The sequence below is a fragment of the Coenobita brevimanus genome, chromosome 93 (genome assembly GCF_032717465.1).
Source record: "Coenobita brevimanus isolate Jiangsu-jjx chromosome 93, ASM3271746v2, whole genome shotgun sequence".
Classification (NCBI taxonomy): Eukaryota; Metazoa; Arthropoda; class Malacostraca; order Decapoda; family Coenobitidae; genus Coenobita; species Coenobita brevimanus.
This window is the reverse complement of record NC_137046.1, coordinates 42,142,337-42,159,069: the sequence shown is the minus strand read 5'-3', so window position 1 is coordinate 42,159,069 and position 16,733 is coordinate 42,142,337. Positions and strand designations below refer to the sequence as shown.

General features: G+C 42.1%; 1 protein-coding gene across 1 annotated transcript in view; it reads right to left on the bottom strand.

Moving 5' to 3' along the window:
• Positions 1-258: 258 nt before the first annotated feature.
• Positions 259-16,733, bottom strand: part of LOC145412419 (uncharacterized) — a 129,080-nt gene continuing 112,605 nt past the window's right edge. The window contains exons 3-5 of the mRNA XM_080282303.1: positions 2,918-3,011; positions 1,503-1,703; positions 259-564 (exon numbers count right to left, since the gene is read on the bottom strand). Coding sequence (XP_080138429.1) covers positions 259-564; positions 1,503-1,703; positions 2,918-3,011 — 601 coding nt within the window. The remainder of the gene's footprint in view (positions 565-1,502; positions 1,704-2,917; positions 3,012-16,733) is intronic.

The following is a 16,733-nucleotide window of genomic DNA, read 5'->3' as shown; positions in this document are numbered from 1 at the left end:
TGATCACCAATATCTTGAACACTTTCAGTCTCATCATCTTCACACAGTCCTTCAAATCATCTTCACATGTTTACTTTCGTAATCTTCCCATCTTCCATTTCAACATCTTCAACATCCTCTTCACCATCATTTAGTAGTTGTGTGTGTATGGCGTACAGCAGCTAAAGTGCTTTGAATAATAGCTAAATGAGCGGAAACAGTAATGTCTAGTAGTTAATGTTTCTGAAATTAAAGAATAAGGATATGAAATAGAGGTATCTAGTAGTTGAAGTGCTTGAAATAGTGCTGCTTGAACTTATTGACATTCACAGTGGGTCGTGGCTTGTAAACATAGACCCCTGAGGGACGCCCGTTGTAAGGGAAATACTTGTTGAGGGTCAGCCAGGGTCTCTTGGTGGGCTTGGATGTGGTGGTGGTGGGTCTGGGCGTGGTAGTGGTTGTGGTAGTAGTTGTGGTGGGACGAGGGGTGGTTACAGAGGGAAGCCAGAAGGGGGCCGTAGTTGGGCTGCCTGTCCAGTGGTAGACTTGTGTTGGTTTTCCGTTGTTGGTGAAGTCCACGTCAACCTGGGAGGAAGAAAAACATATGTAAATTAGCATGTAACTCCTTCGTGTCATTCGTCATTAACCTCTTTAGCACCATAGCGTCATTTACATTTTATTGCTGCTACCGCCTGACAATTGTATTCACCTTACAAAGAATCTCTGATGATGGCAGGTTAACCATCCACTTCCACACTTTCCAGCGATTGTAATATTGTGTGTGTGTGTGTGTGTGTGTGTGTGTGTGTGTGTGTGTGTGTGTGTGTGTGTGTGTGTGTGTGTGTGTGTGTGTGTGTGTGTGTGTGTAACTCAGTCCTGCCTGTAAGAGGGTCTGGCAAATACATTGAACACTGTTCTAGTTACAATACTGAGAAATCAAGCTCAACAATGACTAGTCAACATACCTCCGGCACAACGTCAGCAAATCATTACTAATACCAATAACAATCTTGAGTTTGGTGCTTGCGATAACGGGTTGTTAGCCCGATGAGTAAGAATGTTGTCAAAATTAGGAAAGATATTTTGAATTATTTTTCTACGCGATAACCCACCTTAAATCTTCGATACTGCCAAAGTATTACATTACACCTGAGAGTCGGGGGTGTAAAAATACATCCCCAGATTCATGGGCTTTCATCCTGATCACCTCGCAAGGATTATATGGTCCGTGTAGTCTGTATAACCCCATGTCTACTCTTCTCATTTTAGCTTGCTCTGACATTTATCCATCTTGAATGCTGAGCTTTATTACTGCAAAAACATAACGCTAGTTAATTACCTCAGAACATTACAACCTGTATTAAACATTTATGAGGTCAATCCCCTCGTACGCGGCAGTTTTTTGATCAACTGTAACTGAACTGCCATAGCGTTGCTTTATTCTACCACCAAACTGCGGGAAATAAGCTGCACAAGAACGAAAACCCAGCCAAGGTGATGTGAAAGAACTACAGCGGTCTCACCTTTTGGAACGGGTACTTGGTGGTGTGGGTGGTGAAGGTGGGGCGGGCAGAGTGATGCTGGTGGATGTTGTTGTTGATGTAGTAGTACGGGACGGGGGGCAGTTTGATGTAGTACACTGGGGAGTCGCCTTCACGGAGCTTCTCAGCCAGGGTCACGGTCGGAGCCTGGCCACCACGATCCAGTCCCAGCCTTTGGAGTAACTGAAAGGAAAAGAGAAGGCAATTTTAACCATGAGGTTAGAAGAATAAATGAATGGAAAGGAATGAAAAGAAAAATGAGAAGACAGAGGGAAGAAAAAATAACGTCGAGAAATGAGAAGATGGAACTAGGAAACAGAGGACTTATAAGAAACAGAAATGAAAAGAGAGACTATGTGAAAACGGTAGCTGATGTAAGGATATAAAAAAAATAACGAGATGAAAGAGGAATGAGAAATGTATTGAGCAGGAAAGTGAAATGTAGTGAACAATAAAAAGAAAAATGAGATGGAAGAGGGAAAAAAGGAACTAAGCCTACGTAGTAAATGGATTGAGGAAAGGGAGGGATAATCATTAGGAAAGGGAATGAGATGAATGAGAAGAACGGAAAAGACAGATATAAGAATGAAAAGAAGAAAAAATGTGAGGTGAAGTGACACGAAAAGAAAGAAAATGTAAAGTGAGAGGTACTGATACTCGTAATAGATGACTGCATAAGAACAGAGAGAGTGAGAGAGAGAGAGAGAGAGAGAGAGAGAGAGAGAGAGAGAGAGAGAGTGTGTGTGTGTGTGTGTGTGTGTGTGTGTGTGTGTGTGTGTGTGTGTGTGTGTGTGTGTGTGTGTGTGTGTGTGTGTGTGTGTGTGTGTGTGTGTGTGTGTGTGTGTGTGTGTGTGTGTGTGTGTGTGTGTGTGTGTGTGTGTGTGTGTGTGTGTGTGTGTGTGTGTGTGTGTGTGTGTGTGTGTGTGTGTGTGTGTGTGTGTGTGTGTGAGAGAGAGAGACTGACCACAGAGATCGTAAAGTAGCCTTTGGAGTTGCTAGAAAGAAAATTATGAAATGAAACAAATATGAGAAGTGATAGGGGAGATACGTGAAATAAGCTAAACTGAAGTGATGAATGAAAGAGGAATAAGATGAAAGAGGAATGACAGAAGGAGAGAGAAAGCGAAACCCAATCTCTGCGGTATCTGAACGAGGAGAGAGAAATATTAAGAATGTAGAGTTATAAGAAAGAGGATGTGAAAATGATAATTGGGATGAGAAGACAGAGAATGGATGAGATGGAAGAGGAATATGAAGTAAAATGAAAAGAATGTTAAATTATGTGAACGGAGGTGAAGAAAGAGATGCATGAAATATGAAAAGAGGAGGAGGAGGAGGAGGAGGGAAATACGGTAAGGGAGAGGGAGACACAACAGCAGGTGCATGGCGAGACTCACCTGGAGGGCCCCGGAGGCATCCAGAGAGCGGCGTGGTGACCCTCCCGCCGCAGCCACCACAGCAGCCATCACCACCACAACCACCAAGTTCGACCTGCAACAGCACATAACGATCATTACTCACACGCCAACACATTTCGCTTATGAGCCACATGAACCTAGGCCATTTATTAGCAACATAACTGCAGGCCACTTAATAGCAACACAACTGCAGGCCACTTATTAGCAACACAACTGCAGGCCACTTATTAGTAACACAACTGCAGGCTACTTATTAGCAACACAACTGCAGGCCACTTATTAGCAACACAACTGCAGGCTACTTATTAGCAACACAACTGCAGGCCACTTTTAGCAACACAACTGCAGGCCACTTATTAGCTACACAACTGCAGGCCACTTATTAGCTACACAACTGCAGGCCACTTATTGGCCACACAAATGCAGGCCACTTATTACCAACACAACTACAGGCCACTCATTAGCCACACAAAGGCAGGCTTATTATCACCCGCACAAACGCAGGCCACTTACCAGCCACACAGATACTGGATACTTATTAGCCAAACAAATTCAGGCCTATTATTACCCACACGCCAAAAAGGCACATGGCCTATAGTCTGTATTTAGATGGTAAAGATGGCACCTGGGAAAAGAGACAGTTAAGACACAAATGTGCGGTTTGCATGAGTGTCAAGATCACTCAATGAATAAATTAATCTCACATCCTCATACTGCGTTTATTGTTAGGTAAAAACACTTTCAGATTGACGGTGACGACTCAAAGTTGGACAGAAACGCCGGTGTTACTGTTCCGTATGTGCATTATATGCTGAACTGTCACCTCAGTGCTTAGAGTCGGATGCTTAAGGTGAAAAAAAAAAATAGGTACCCAGGTTGCAAACGAATCTATTTTATGGGTATGCATATACTGTAAGTAATCACGCTACATCTGCTTATAACATTTGTGGATTTACGTACACAGAAGTTACCAATACTTACAATCCTATATTATCATACCTTCATTTACAACATTTACCTGATACTTTGTTCATTCCTTCTACTGATAGGATACGTTACAAGGGAGTGCAACTTTTTCGGTTTCTAAGAATTATCTCATTAATCATTATTTGGTTTTAGTAGATACAACAACGTTCAATGAACTCTTTTGCTGATTCACGTAAATATCTTATGCGGAATGACACTACAATTTCGTAACGCAGAATAATCGAAGGGTTGTTAAAGACTGCTAGTTACTTAAGGTCTCTCAAAGAGAAGTAATTAAATCATACTCAACAGAGGATTAAGTAAACAAATTCGCGCCTAAAAAAGGCTGCACGATCGTGGGTTTAGAAGGCTTTCCTTGTTAGTTCAATTCTGCATATGACACGTGGATATTCTCGTAGGTTTAGGAGGCTCCCTCCAGCATCACTTCCTTATCAGTTTATATTTATATATGGCACGAGAATATTCCCTTGTGTGTTTCTTGTGGAAACTTTCTCGACATTACAAGGACACAAATATCATTCAATGGAATATCAAGGTATACTATATGAATCAAATGATTACGGAATATGTGGTGGGAAGCCTCGTGATGGACGTTATTCTTGACCCCTTCACTAACAGGCGCCTCGCTTCCTTTAAACAGGCCCAGGTAATGGTGGTAGGAATTAAATCGTCTGATGGCAGAAAGAACAAAAGTCAGGGACCACAAGAATAAAACGTTCTGATGCTGGCAAGAATACAATATGACAGTATCAAAATCAAAGCACCTACGGCAGTAGTAAAAATAACATCGCTTGGCGGTAGCAAAAATAAAATGGTTGAGAGGTTTAAAGAAAATCATCTGTATTTTCAAGAATACAATGGATCAGCTGTAGCCATTAACCCATTATCCAATTCTGCCTTACCCAGTATGGCATGGGCCAGGGGGTAAGCTGTTTATTCCAGACATTCAAGGTAAGAGTGACTAGTCACCATTCCCAAAGCGGTAAGTGAGAAATCAACCCTAACCATCCCTTGCAACTGAATTCTCATACGATACAAAAGGTTGAGGCACTTTATCGCACTGCAACACCAGGAGTCCTTTTCATGGCAATAAGGTTATCATCCAACACACACAATGGCTTCCTGGAGTACTGTACATGAAACTATTTGGTCTGTCATTCAGTGTACATTTACACTAAGGCAGCATTACATTTTTTTTTTTTTAACTGAGAGGCATCAAGTCGACGAGAAGGCGGGCCTGGATATTTTCCTGTGGCGAAGCGAATAGAGAGAGGGCAGTGACCAGGATACTTGACTAATACCCGCCGTTGGGGACTGTCGTGGATGTGAACCAGGACCCGTATTTACCAACTGTCCTAATCTTCAGTTGTGTATAAGGCTGCTTTATTATTATTCCACCTTCACTTAAACAGACATCAAATACTTCACAATCATACTAGAGTGAATATTGCTGTGAAAAACAAAAAAACGAAACTACTTCTGGTGCGAGTAAATTTATCGGGGGACTTGTAAATCCTGAGAATTAGTGGTTAAGATCGTTGCTGAATACGCTTCCCTGGCCTGTGGGAAGCACCAACACCATTACCTCCACACCCAATATCATACATTGATTCCCCCTCGCATGCACCTTCCTTTTCATTATCATGCATTAATTCGCTTCTCTCTCTCTCTCTCTCTCTCTCTGCATTATTTAGACACTTATCAACCTCTCAAGCTTTCTCGTCATCTCTTTCCATTTCCTTCCATTTATTCGTCCTCTCTTCCATCTCATTTCTTATTCATCTTACATCCACCTTTTGTCTCATGCATTTTCTTTCCAATAGTTTCTTTCGTCTTCTCTTTTTCTACTTTCCTTGCCCTTCTTCGTCAATTCTCGTCTTTTCTCAAACTTCTTCCTTTTCTTCTTTCTTTCATATTTTCTACTCCTTAATGATGGCTAATTTCTTCTTTCTTACATTTCTCGTATGCTTTTGTTTTTCATTTTCTTTCAGCGTATTTACATTTCGTTTTACGCCTACCGCCTGCTTTTTCATATTCCTCTTCTCCTAGTCTTCCATACGTCTTTCCAGTCCTTTAATTTTTGCTTCTAAGTGTTGTTTTATCCTGCTAAGTGACAGAAGTGAGGCCGTTGATCATGAAACTGCGAGATCTATCCTACAAATGCAAAGAACAATTATTGGACTCGAATCTCTTCAAGTCCCTTCAGCCTCAGGATATGTATTTAATTCTATTCTTGCTGCCACCAGACGATTTTTTTAGGATGCACTTCTCGAAGCAGACGGTTGAGACAGCCTTCAATAATTCCTTCGATACAAGCGGTCATTTCTATGCAGCATGAAACTGTCTCGGGGCAGCAAGCATAAAATTTTAAAAATATATTCTTAGGCTAAAAGGGGTTAACTAGTCGTTAAAACTATTCCAAAGGGCAAATTAACAGGAAAATAACAAATACAATTGCGCCTGAGCTGAATAGGGTGGCCATACTATCCGCGGTCCGGTATTGCTGAGCGTTTATTCTAACCAGATCAAGAACCCCTTGCAGCTCAGTTCATGTGTAAGTATACTCATATTGTAGGGTCGATCTATCTAGCAATCAACGAGACTTCATAATCAAATCATCGTGTATCACGCAGCCATGACTGTATTAAGGTTATTGAACTGACCGAGTTCCATCAAGTACAAACAAACAGACTCTACCCAAGCGGTAACATGTGAAGATGTCTGAGGGTTCCTGCATTGCACTACTCCTTAACGTTCCTACTTCCATCTTTCCTTTCATTCTTTTCTCCTTATCATCCATATCTAAATCTTTACCGCTATTTTTCTCCTCCCACCCACTTATCTTCATGTTTCTGTCTTGCCGATCTCTTCTTAGCCTCCGTTTTTTTCTCCTTTTCTCCATTTATCTTCCCCTAATCATCCATCTCCCAGTCTCTCTCTTCCGTTCTAATCACTATCGTCTATCTCTACATTTCTTGTTCATACTTTTCAGTTTTGCTGTCCCTTCTTTCGTCCTTCTTCTTCTTCTTCTTCTTCTTCTTCTTCTTCTTCTGTCTGTCTGTCTGTCTGTCTCTCTCTCTCTCTCTCTCTCTCTCTCTCCCTACCTACCTACCCACCTACCTATCTACCTATCTATCTCTGTATTTTTTCTCTCACATATTTCAGCTGATATATTCGCTTCTCTTTGTTTAGTTTCTTCTTCTACATAGTTTCTTCCTCCTTCTTTTCTTCATTCAGATTGTTTCCTTCCATTTCCCCTTCAGTCTCCTCATCTTATTTTTCCTTTTTTGGCTAATCCCTTCTTCATCCCCTACATTTCTCCACTGCATTTCTTCGTCCTTCCTTCAGTTTCTTTATCATACCTTTTATCCTCCTTCCCTTCAATCTTTCTCTTGAACTCTTCGCTTCACACTGCCTGGAGTTCTCTGACCGGTAAGAGAGGACGGAACAGACAAGTCACTGGCGGTGCTTTCATCTTCCTCTCACCTTTTCATTAATATAAAACTTCTTTAAAAACCGTTTATACGATATTAAAGAGTATGAGATAAGATCCTTACTTTTCTACTACTTTTTTCCTTCCCAGACTGCCACGAATAAAGGAACATGCATGGTTATTCTTCTCAGAGTTTTGAAATACGTGGAGAAAAAATGCCAGTCTCATTATGGAGATGTTCGTGGTTCCCTCACAATGTAAACAAAGATGGATGCCAAAACATTCCAGCAGCTGAGTCATCTTTTGCAACTCTCACTTTCCTCCGCCATTATCATACATTTCCACATATTTAGCATTGCTACTTCTTTTTTATTATTATCTTTACCGCTACTGTCTTTGGCCTGAGGATGGCCGTAAAGTGAAACTGAGGAACGTTTAAGGCAAAAAACGGAAGTAGTGCCTTCTGAGTTATTTCAATAATATTCCCTGGTGTAGTCTCTGTCTTTGGAGAGATATGTGACCTCCACACTCAAGTTTAGACAACAACAAATATGACTTTTCATTAACTAAGTTAAACCCGTTTTACGGCTTCTAAGTCAACGCAGAAGCCCTCGACGGTCGGTCAGGTGCGTCGCATATGTGTCTATTAATCTTGCCTCGCTTTGATTCCATCCGCAGGCGCACATTTAAGTGGTTGCATTAACATGCGCTTACATGTGTTCTCATATGCTGACATTTTGTAAGGTTCCTTCGATGACGCAAACTGACTTATTCACTAACTGCCACTGAAACAAAACACATGGCCTATCCACATGAACCTCATCCAACACTTCAAATGCCTCAAAATCATATAACGGCAAAACATTTGCCCATCAATACAGGTGAACCACGGTCTGATTTTATACAAAAGAATTGTCAGCCTATTCCATACGTTTCAAGCCGACCGCTACAATAAACTCTCGTACATGCCGACAACGTACAATCTATTTGAAATGACCATCTTCCCCAGGTTTGTCTGACGATCATTTACAACAGGCGAATCATTATGAAAGTCTCATTTCGACTACTGCGTGTCTCAGAAGCTCTGACTTTTCCAACGATGTATTCACCACACCTTGTAACAATAATTCTGTCTCAGAGTGTACGTTCTTTTCCGTTGAGTATTTCCACAATCATTTCCACTAGACCCACTTGCCACAGCAAAGTACAGTAACCAGCTGGAATAATGACAGGCTGGACGAACAGACGGACGGACGGGCGCCTGAGAGAGTCTTACCTTGTCCCACTGACATCGATGTGAGAGTCATTAGGTTGGTAATGACTTATGAGAACCCCATTAATTACAGGCATTTAACTCGACATGATTCACGACAACAAAAAGTAAGGACGTAATTCTACACTTTTTCCCCTCCCCTCACCACTTCCTGCAGATTATCGGTGTTTTTTCCCTTTCGCTGAGACTGTTATTACTTCCTCTGCTGTGTGATTGCGATTCTTGTGTCACCCCTTGGTTGATGGGAGTTGTGATTTCATTTACGGTTTTGGCTTGATTTTTGGATTCTGTGTAGCCATGGCATCCGCAAGTACTTGAATATATACCTGAGAGAGAGAGAGAAAGTGTGTGTGTGTGTGTGTGTGTGTGTGTGTGTGTGTGTGTGTGTGTGTGTGTGTGTGTGTGTGTGTGTGTGTGTGTGTGTGTGTGTGTGTGTGTGTGTGTGTGTGTGTGTGTGTGTGTGTGTGTGTGTGTGTGTGTGTGTGTGTGTGTGTGTGTGTGTGTGTGTGTGTGTGTGTGTGTGTGTGTGTGTGTGTGTGTGTGTGTGTGTGTGTGTGTGTGTGTGTGTGTGTGTGTGTGTGTGTGTGTGTGTGTGTGTGTGTGTGTGTGTGTGTGTGTGTGTGTGTGTGTGTGTGTGTGTGTGTGTGTGTGTGTGTGTGTGTGTGTGTGTGTGTGTGTGTGTGTGTGTGTGTGTGTGTGTGTGTGTGTGTGTGTGTGTGTGTGTGTGTGTGTGTGTGTGTGTGTGTGTGTGTGTGTGTGTGTGTGTGTGTGTGTGTGTGTGTGTGTGTGTGTGTGTGTGTGTGTGTGTGTGTGTGTGTGTGTGTGTGTGTGTGTGTTTTGTCTCCGAGTTTGAACATGTACAACACACCCTATTGCCCCAGATCCACCAATTCACCTTCAGCCTACACACACACACACATCACATGTCACCACTTTGACACTGACACCCACCGTCCATACTGAGTACATGCTAGCCCTGGGTCATTCAGGAACAGTGTGATGGCTATGGAGGGAAAGTTTTTTTATGATATCTAGTTGGGTCTTGGAGATCAGCGAAGACTGTTTTAACGAGAGCCAGATCCCAAACCTTTCCCTGCCCCGCCTGGAACGGATCTCGTGTCTCCATCTCCACCTCTTGACCACTAATATTATCGTCCCCAACTTTGTTATGACTGTGGTAATGTTCTAAGCCTATCATTATCAGCTACACATCCTCCTTCCTCTCCTCCCCGCTGCATCTCTATTTGTTCCGCCTTACAACCACTAAACACATCCCATCTTCCTCCTCCTCCTCCATACTCTTAATCGCCAGCCCCCCCCCCTCTCTCTCTCCTTTCCTGTCTTCCGTGTTCCTGTATCCTCCCCTGTCCCTCCCGTTCGTTTCCGTCATCTTCTGCCTTTTACTCCTCCACTTTATTTTTTTCTGTACCTTCTCTCCCTTTTCCTCAGTTTTTTTTTTCTCCGCATTTTCCTTACTTTTCCCTTCTCTTTTCCCCTTCTACTCTCTTCCCTTCCCTTTCCCTTTGTCATCTCTCCTCTTCCCAATCCCTTCCCTCCACATCCTCTTCGTTCACCTCCATCTCCCCTTCCCATCATCACCCTTCTCTTCCCTCCCTTTTCCTCTCTTTCCTCTTCCTCCTCCACTTTATCCTTTTCCCTCCATCTCTTTCCCATTTTGCTCCGCCTCCCATCCCCCCTGTCTCGTTTTCCTTTCCTCTCTCCGCTTGCCAATTTCTCCAATCAATTTTCATATCCTTTCTCTTTCCTGCATCTCCCCTCCCTCTCCTCTTCATCGGTTCTTTTTTTTCCCTTTTCCCTTCGTTTCCTCCTACAAATTCTCTCTCTTTTCATCCACTCCCTTCTCTTCCTTTTCTTTCCTCCTCTTCCTCCCTCTCCATCTCCTTATCTTCTTCCCCCTTCTCCTCCCTCTCCCCTCCAACTCAATTTACCCCCAACCCCCACGTTTCCTTCTCTTCCTCCCTCTTTCCATCCCTCTCCCCTTTCCCCCATGACCCTTTTTTTGGGGTGAGGGGCGATGAAGCGAACAGAACACCTTTACTGTACATTTTTCATTTTTCCCTGATGATATATATATATATAAAGCAAAGATAAATTGGAAGCATATATTTTAGAAATCTACCACTTTTACTATTTATATTATTTTATATCATTACTATTTATATTATTTTTAGAGCTCTCCACGTTTTAGACTTTCAAATTCTTACTTCTTGATTCCGTCCATCCCAAGTATTAATGGGAAAGATGACAGATGGTGATGGTCATTTTTTCCCCTTCTGAGGACAAACTGTTTCACTTTTGCTCGAAGAAAACTAATCTGTGATACAGCTGGAGATAGATGGTGTTCAAGTGGTTGAGTGCTGGACAGTTAACGGAAGAGTCACATGATGAATTCTGTGCAGGGGTAAACATCAATCTGGAAATTTTTATTTCGGTAAAACGCTATTTATTTATCATCCATAAAACCCACCAAACTGTCATGAAAAAAAAACCTGCTTATACCATTACATAAATAGTGAGTGAGGCGGCCTTAACATATACTCCTTTTGAACGGTGGGTATCAGCCTCCAAGAGATAACAGATAAAGTTGCGTGACGCAATCTACTTTGCGAAGGAGGACGGGTGAGCCTAAAGGAACGAACTCTCCAGGCTCTGCTCAAGTACAATACATAAAATTGGTATATAAAAAATAAACTAAGAACTCACTGGAAGTTTGATTGAAGTCACAGAGAATCTTTCAGTCATTTTGTCTCCCTCTTATTACAGTATACACACACACACACACACACACACATATATATATATATATATATATATATATATATATATATATATATATATATATATATATATATATATATATATATATATTCCTTCCTTTAATGATCTACCTATTCTTTTCTCCATTTTTGGTTCCTACATCATGTTAGTCTCTCAAGTGATCGTCCACGCCTGGTGCTTGCCTGGTAGGATTCACGCATCACTGCCTCAACCAAGATAATCACTGGACACGGCTGCTGGACGAGTGAGGATGATCAGGGTGGAGGCAGGGGGGAGGGAAGGGAGAAGTACTGTAATTAGAGACATGAGCTGGTGAGGACAACGCTAGGTTAGGCTTAGGATCGGTATACGTAAAATCAATCCTTTTACTACAACATCTTATTTTTATATTTTCTTTCTATCCCCCGTTAGAGGGGAAACAACCTAGGTAAATAGTATATAGATAGATAGATTTTTCTTTTTACCTTCTCAAGAGTTACTCAACTCAAGAGTGACTTTTCGAATTATAGGGGCTAAATATAGCCCTCATTAACCCTTTCATTATTAGGGTGCTCTCACTAGCAAAATGAAATCGTCCAGAGAGACCATAATTAAACAATAAAAGAGTTTTTTGGCTGAAGGGGTAGTTTAATCATGAGTAGATGAATCAGGTTTGTGAACAGACACCCTACGTTATCCTTTGCCAGTGACACGATTCAATCTCCGCAAAGCTCCACCACATCACCACCCTTCTCCTTCCCTAATAAGGTGGGCATGCAACACCTGATGACCCATACACTTTCATCTCTTTTCCGTCCAAATCTCTGCTGCAAGGGTTACCTGGTATCTTCACAAGCCCTTCACGGCCACAACTGGTCAACCCTGGAGCAGTCTTTTTCAACCTGTCTTTCTTCCTGCTGATAGTATCTTCTCCTTTCAACGCATTGTGTTTAGGCATCTCGAAAATATCCGACCCCCCCCCTCCTCGTCTTTTTTTTTTTAACTATCATTCGTGGGACGACTTTATGAAGTAATGTAAATCTGTTTTTGTATACTTAGCGCCCATCATGAGGGGACGAAATGGTGCATTTTCAGATGTTAACTAAAGGAAGAACCCCAGAGTCTAAACGTATGACCTTTGTTAAATATGAACCGGTAGGTAAAGTGCGACACGCTAAGCACCTTCTCCACAAAGTCCCACGTACGGCAGTCTTGGACCTAAGGAGGGTAAAGAAAACACAAAGATACATATCCGTCGACACAGTTCTTTACGTTCCCACCTTGCACAACAGGATCCAGGGGAAGGGTAGCATGAGTCAACACTACGTGGCTTCGGAATCTGACACCGCCAAACTAGTTCCGGTAGATCAACTCAAATTTCCCAGACATAAGGAAATGGAATATTAGGAGCCGTGGTTAGCCAGAGTCAATATTTGAACAGGAACTCACAATCATAAGTTGCTTCTTATCCAGGGAAAACACAAGCACGCCAGGATTTGGAGAAAGTCAGGGAAAGTGACTGCAATTTCGTGGGGTTACGAAACTGGAATTGGCAGGGAAAACGGGTGGGTGACACAGACACGGACACACACACACACACACACACACACACACACACACACACACACACACACACACACACACACTGCCCTCGTAACTCTGCAAGTAAGTGGCAGTGAAGAGTGGTAATGTCAGGCAGTCACGAAGGCCGGCGATGGAAAGTGTGGTAAGAATTCTGACCAGTGAAAGACGATATCCTGCACAAACCGTAAAATATCATGCACATCCTGAAAAGAATCCTGCACTGCCCGAATGAAAATGTCTAATGTATAATCAGAATGTGAGGAGGATGAGGAGGAGGAGGAGGAGGAGGAATAAATAATATAAATAATAATAATAATAATGAATAATAAATAATTACAAAAACGCCGTAAAATTCTCCTAAGACAATTTTGATAGATAAAAACTTTCCACAACCATACTAGAAGCCGAGCTATAAAGGGACCTTGAGGTCAAGGTCACTGATCTTCTTCAAGTCACCTTAGGCCATCAGAATCTATCAGTCCACCAAGTTTGCTGGCTCTAGCTTTATTTTTTCATGCAAAATCAGGTGACTTCTCTGTCTTCCGGAGTTTACCAAAATTTTGGACCATATGCGATCTCAGAGAAAAATGATTCGATCTGGACTATATTAAACAATAAATTCTGGTCATGTCTCAGGTACATGCCATAAAAATATCAGCGTTCTAACTTAAGTGGTTCTTGAACTTTTGGGTCACTTTTGTTTGTTTTGTTCCCTCCACTCGATGACGTCTTTTCTTTTTTAGTTCTAACTATTGCTAGATAATTTAACTCCTGCCACCATTACATAATAATGTACTAATAGCCTTCCCACGCCCCAACTCCACGCTCGCAACTCCTCCCCCAACTCCTCAGCCTCCCCAAACATCTCCTCACCCCTCTCTATTCTTTCAGTTTCCCTCCTTTTGTCTCCCTTTTCCTTGTTTATATCTCTGTTCTGTTATACGTCTCACTCCAGGGTCCCTCCACGCCTCCCAATACTCCCCTCGCCCCTCGATCATAACCTCTGCTCTCTTTCTCCCTTTTCCTCTCATTTCCTCTTCCTTCTTATTTTTCGCTTCCTCTCTCTTTTTTTTTCTTTCCAGTCTCCTTTTCCGTTTTTACTTTTGTCCCCGTGTCTCCATTTTCTTTGACTACTCTACCTTCCTTCCTCTCACTCCCTCTTCCATTTCACTTTTTCCCCCCCTCTTTGTTGTCTTCTCTTTCTTCTTCTTTTTCTCCTCTCTTCTCTTTTCACCTCTCTTCCACCCCTCTTTTTTGTGTCTTCTCTTTCTTCTCTTTCCTTTCCTCCCCTCCTCTCTTTTCACCTTTCTTCCCCCCCCCCCCACTTCCCCGTTCTTACTACTGCAATCAAGTTCTCCCCACTGCAATTACCACCACCACTACCGCTACCTCACTACATGCACCACCCTCATATACTGTATATCATCACCAACATCTTCATCACCATCAACATCATCATCTTTATCGTGATCCATACTGTCATCATCCCTGCCATCTATTTTATCTACCGGGTATTTGTCTTTTTACGACTTGCTCACGAACTGGTATCTACATCATTTACATTTTGATTTCATTTAGTTCTGTCGATGTTTCTCTGTCTAGTTACTATTATAACTCTAAAAAGCATAACAATGTACAAAAGAAAGTTCATAAACTTATTTATGGTCTTTTACGTCCATTTTTCAATTTCATTTGCACTTACTTTTTACGTAAGAAAGTCCAACCCTGTCACTATCAAAGGCTTCTCTTAAACTTGGTACAATCGTCTGGCGGTAGCAAGAATCATCAAGGGCGTCCTATACCTTGATACTAAGTTACTGGAGATTGTATATGACACCTTCACTATATACCAAAGGACTGTCCGCCTGACAAGTATAAAATTCAATAGACGTCCTGATATTGAAGGGAATAATGGATTTTGACTCTTCTTCATTACCAGAGGCCTCGAAAGTTATTTCAATCGTTTGGATGTAGCAAGGATAAAACACAACAGACGTCCATTTACTGAAGGAATTATTGGAGACTGTTTCCAACTCGTTCACTACCAGAGCCACTCCTATATTAAAGGATTATGGCCTGACGGTGGCAAACAGGAAATATAACAGACGTCTCGGTACGGCAGAAGTTAAAAATAGGCTCTTCCCAGGAATAAAGACAAAACACCTCACGACGCAGCAAAAAACAGGTTAACAAAGGTGCTGGCGTAACAGGAAAAAAGTGCACCTCTCACTACACGGCAACGATGAGGTGTGAGTGGACGTGTCACAACTAATTTTCCTTCATTATTCCTGAGCACCAACTAGAGATTACGAAGCAAGTAACGGTAACAGACACTACCACAGTATCGCCTCGACACGTAGGGCCCCCGGGACATTGCAGTCCTCAACATGAACCCTCCTACTTCTATGACGTCTCAAATATTTTACTCTTGCAGCCTTCAGACGATTTTATTCAGGTTATGCGGGATTTATCCGAACTAAGGGCTAGGGGCAGGATATGACCTTCACTAGCACGATGCCCTCCTGAAACTTTTACAGTCGCTTGGCAACAGCAAGAATACATATGATATTCTTCAGCTCAAGCGGTCAAGGGTAGACATTAGACGATCGAAATCCCTCCAGCAGATTCTTGTGGATTTAAACTAAACACATGACTTTCAGTCCGGAAGCGTTATTACATCACTAGACCACAAAACAACACAGGTAAACACTGACAAGGTAGTGCGGTATAGTTTGGTAATCATATTTTTTCCCCACTATCCTTGTCTGTTCCATTTTATCCAATTTTAACTTATCCTTCTCACTCTCTCTTCTTTTCTTCTCTTCTCACTTCTTTTTTCCTGCTCTTTTCTCTTCACTTCTCTCCTCTTTTCTCTTCTCTTCTCACTCCATTTTTTTTCTTTCGTCTTTTTTTTACCTTTCTCTTCCCCATTTCCTCCATTTTCTCTTTCTTTCTTCTCTATTCTCTCTCTCTCTCTCTCTCTCCTCTCCTCTCTTCTTTCACTTTTCTCTTCTCCCTTTCTCTTTTTTCCTCTCCATTCATCCCCTCTCTCTCCACGCCTTTCTCTTCCTTTTTATCAGGTATTTCTCTTTCTTTCCCCTCCTCATCTTTCTCTCTCTCTTCGGAAAAGAATACAAACTTCGTATATCGTACTGAAGACAAAAGCTAAATCCTTTTCTCCTACTTCCTCTAAAATTTTGCCGACTTCATTTTTCTCTGTCAGCGTTTTTCATTTCCTCCCTAACTGTCCACCCCCGCGCCCCCTGGCCATCCCTCTCCATTCTTTCTCAGTTTTATACGATATTTCTCCATTATTCTGCCTTCTCCATCATTCTTTATGGTTCTCTTCTCCTATTCCTAATCTCTTCATCTGCTGCAAATTTCTCTTGCTCTTGTTCATTAGTTCGTCCATATTATCGTCCAGCTCACCATTCTTTTTTTAGTGTCAAGCGCTAAACCATTTTCATATTATGTTCCAAAAATGCTAGATTCTTTTCCATTAGTTTTCCCTTGCTCAGCGTTCCCCATTTCCTCCCCAGCTGTTCCCGCCCCATACCCTCATCCCAACCCTTCACCTTTCTTTCTCTTTCTCATGCATTAAATTCGATTTCTCGTTATTCCCCTTCTGATTTCCTCCTCCTCCTATTTCTCCTGTTCATGGTTGTTCACTGCCTCTCTTAACAGTTCTCGCTCTGGCCATCCCATGCGTGAGTGCGTTTTTCTGTGTGTGTGTGTGTGTG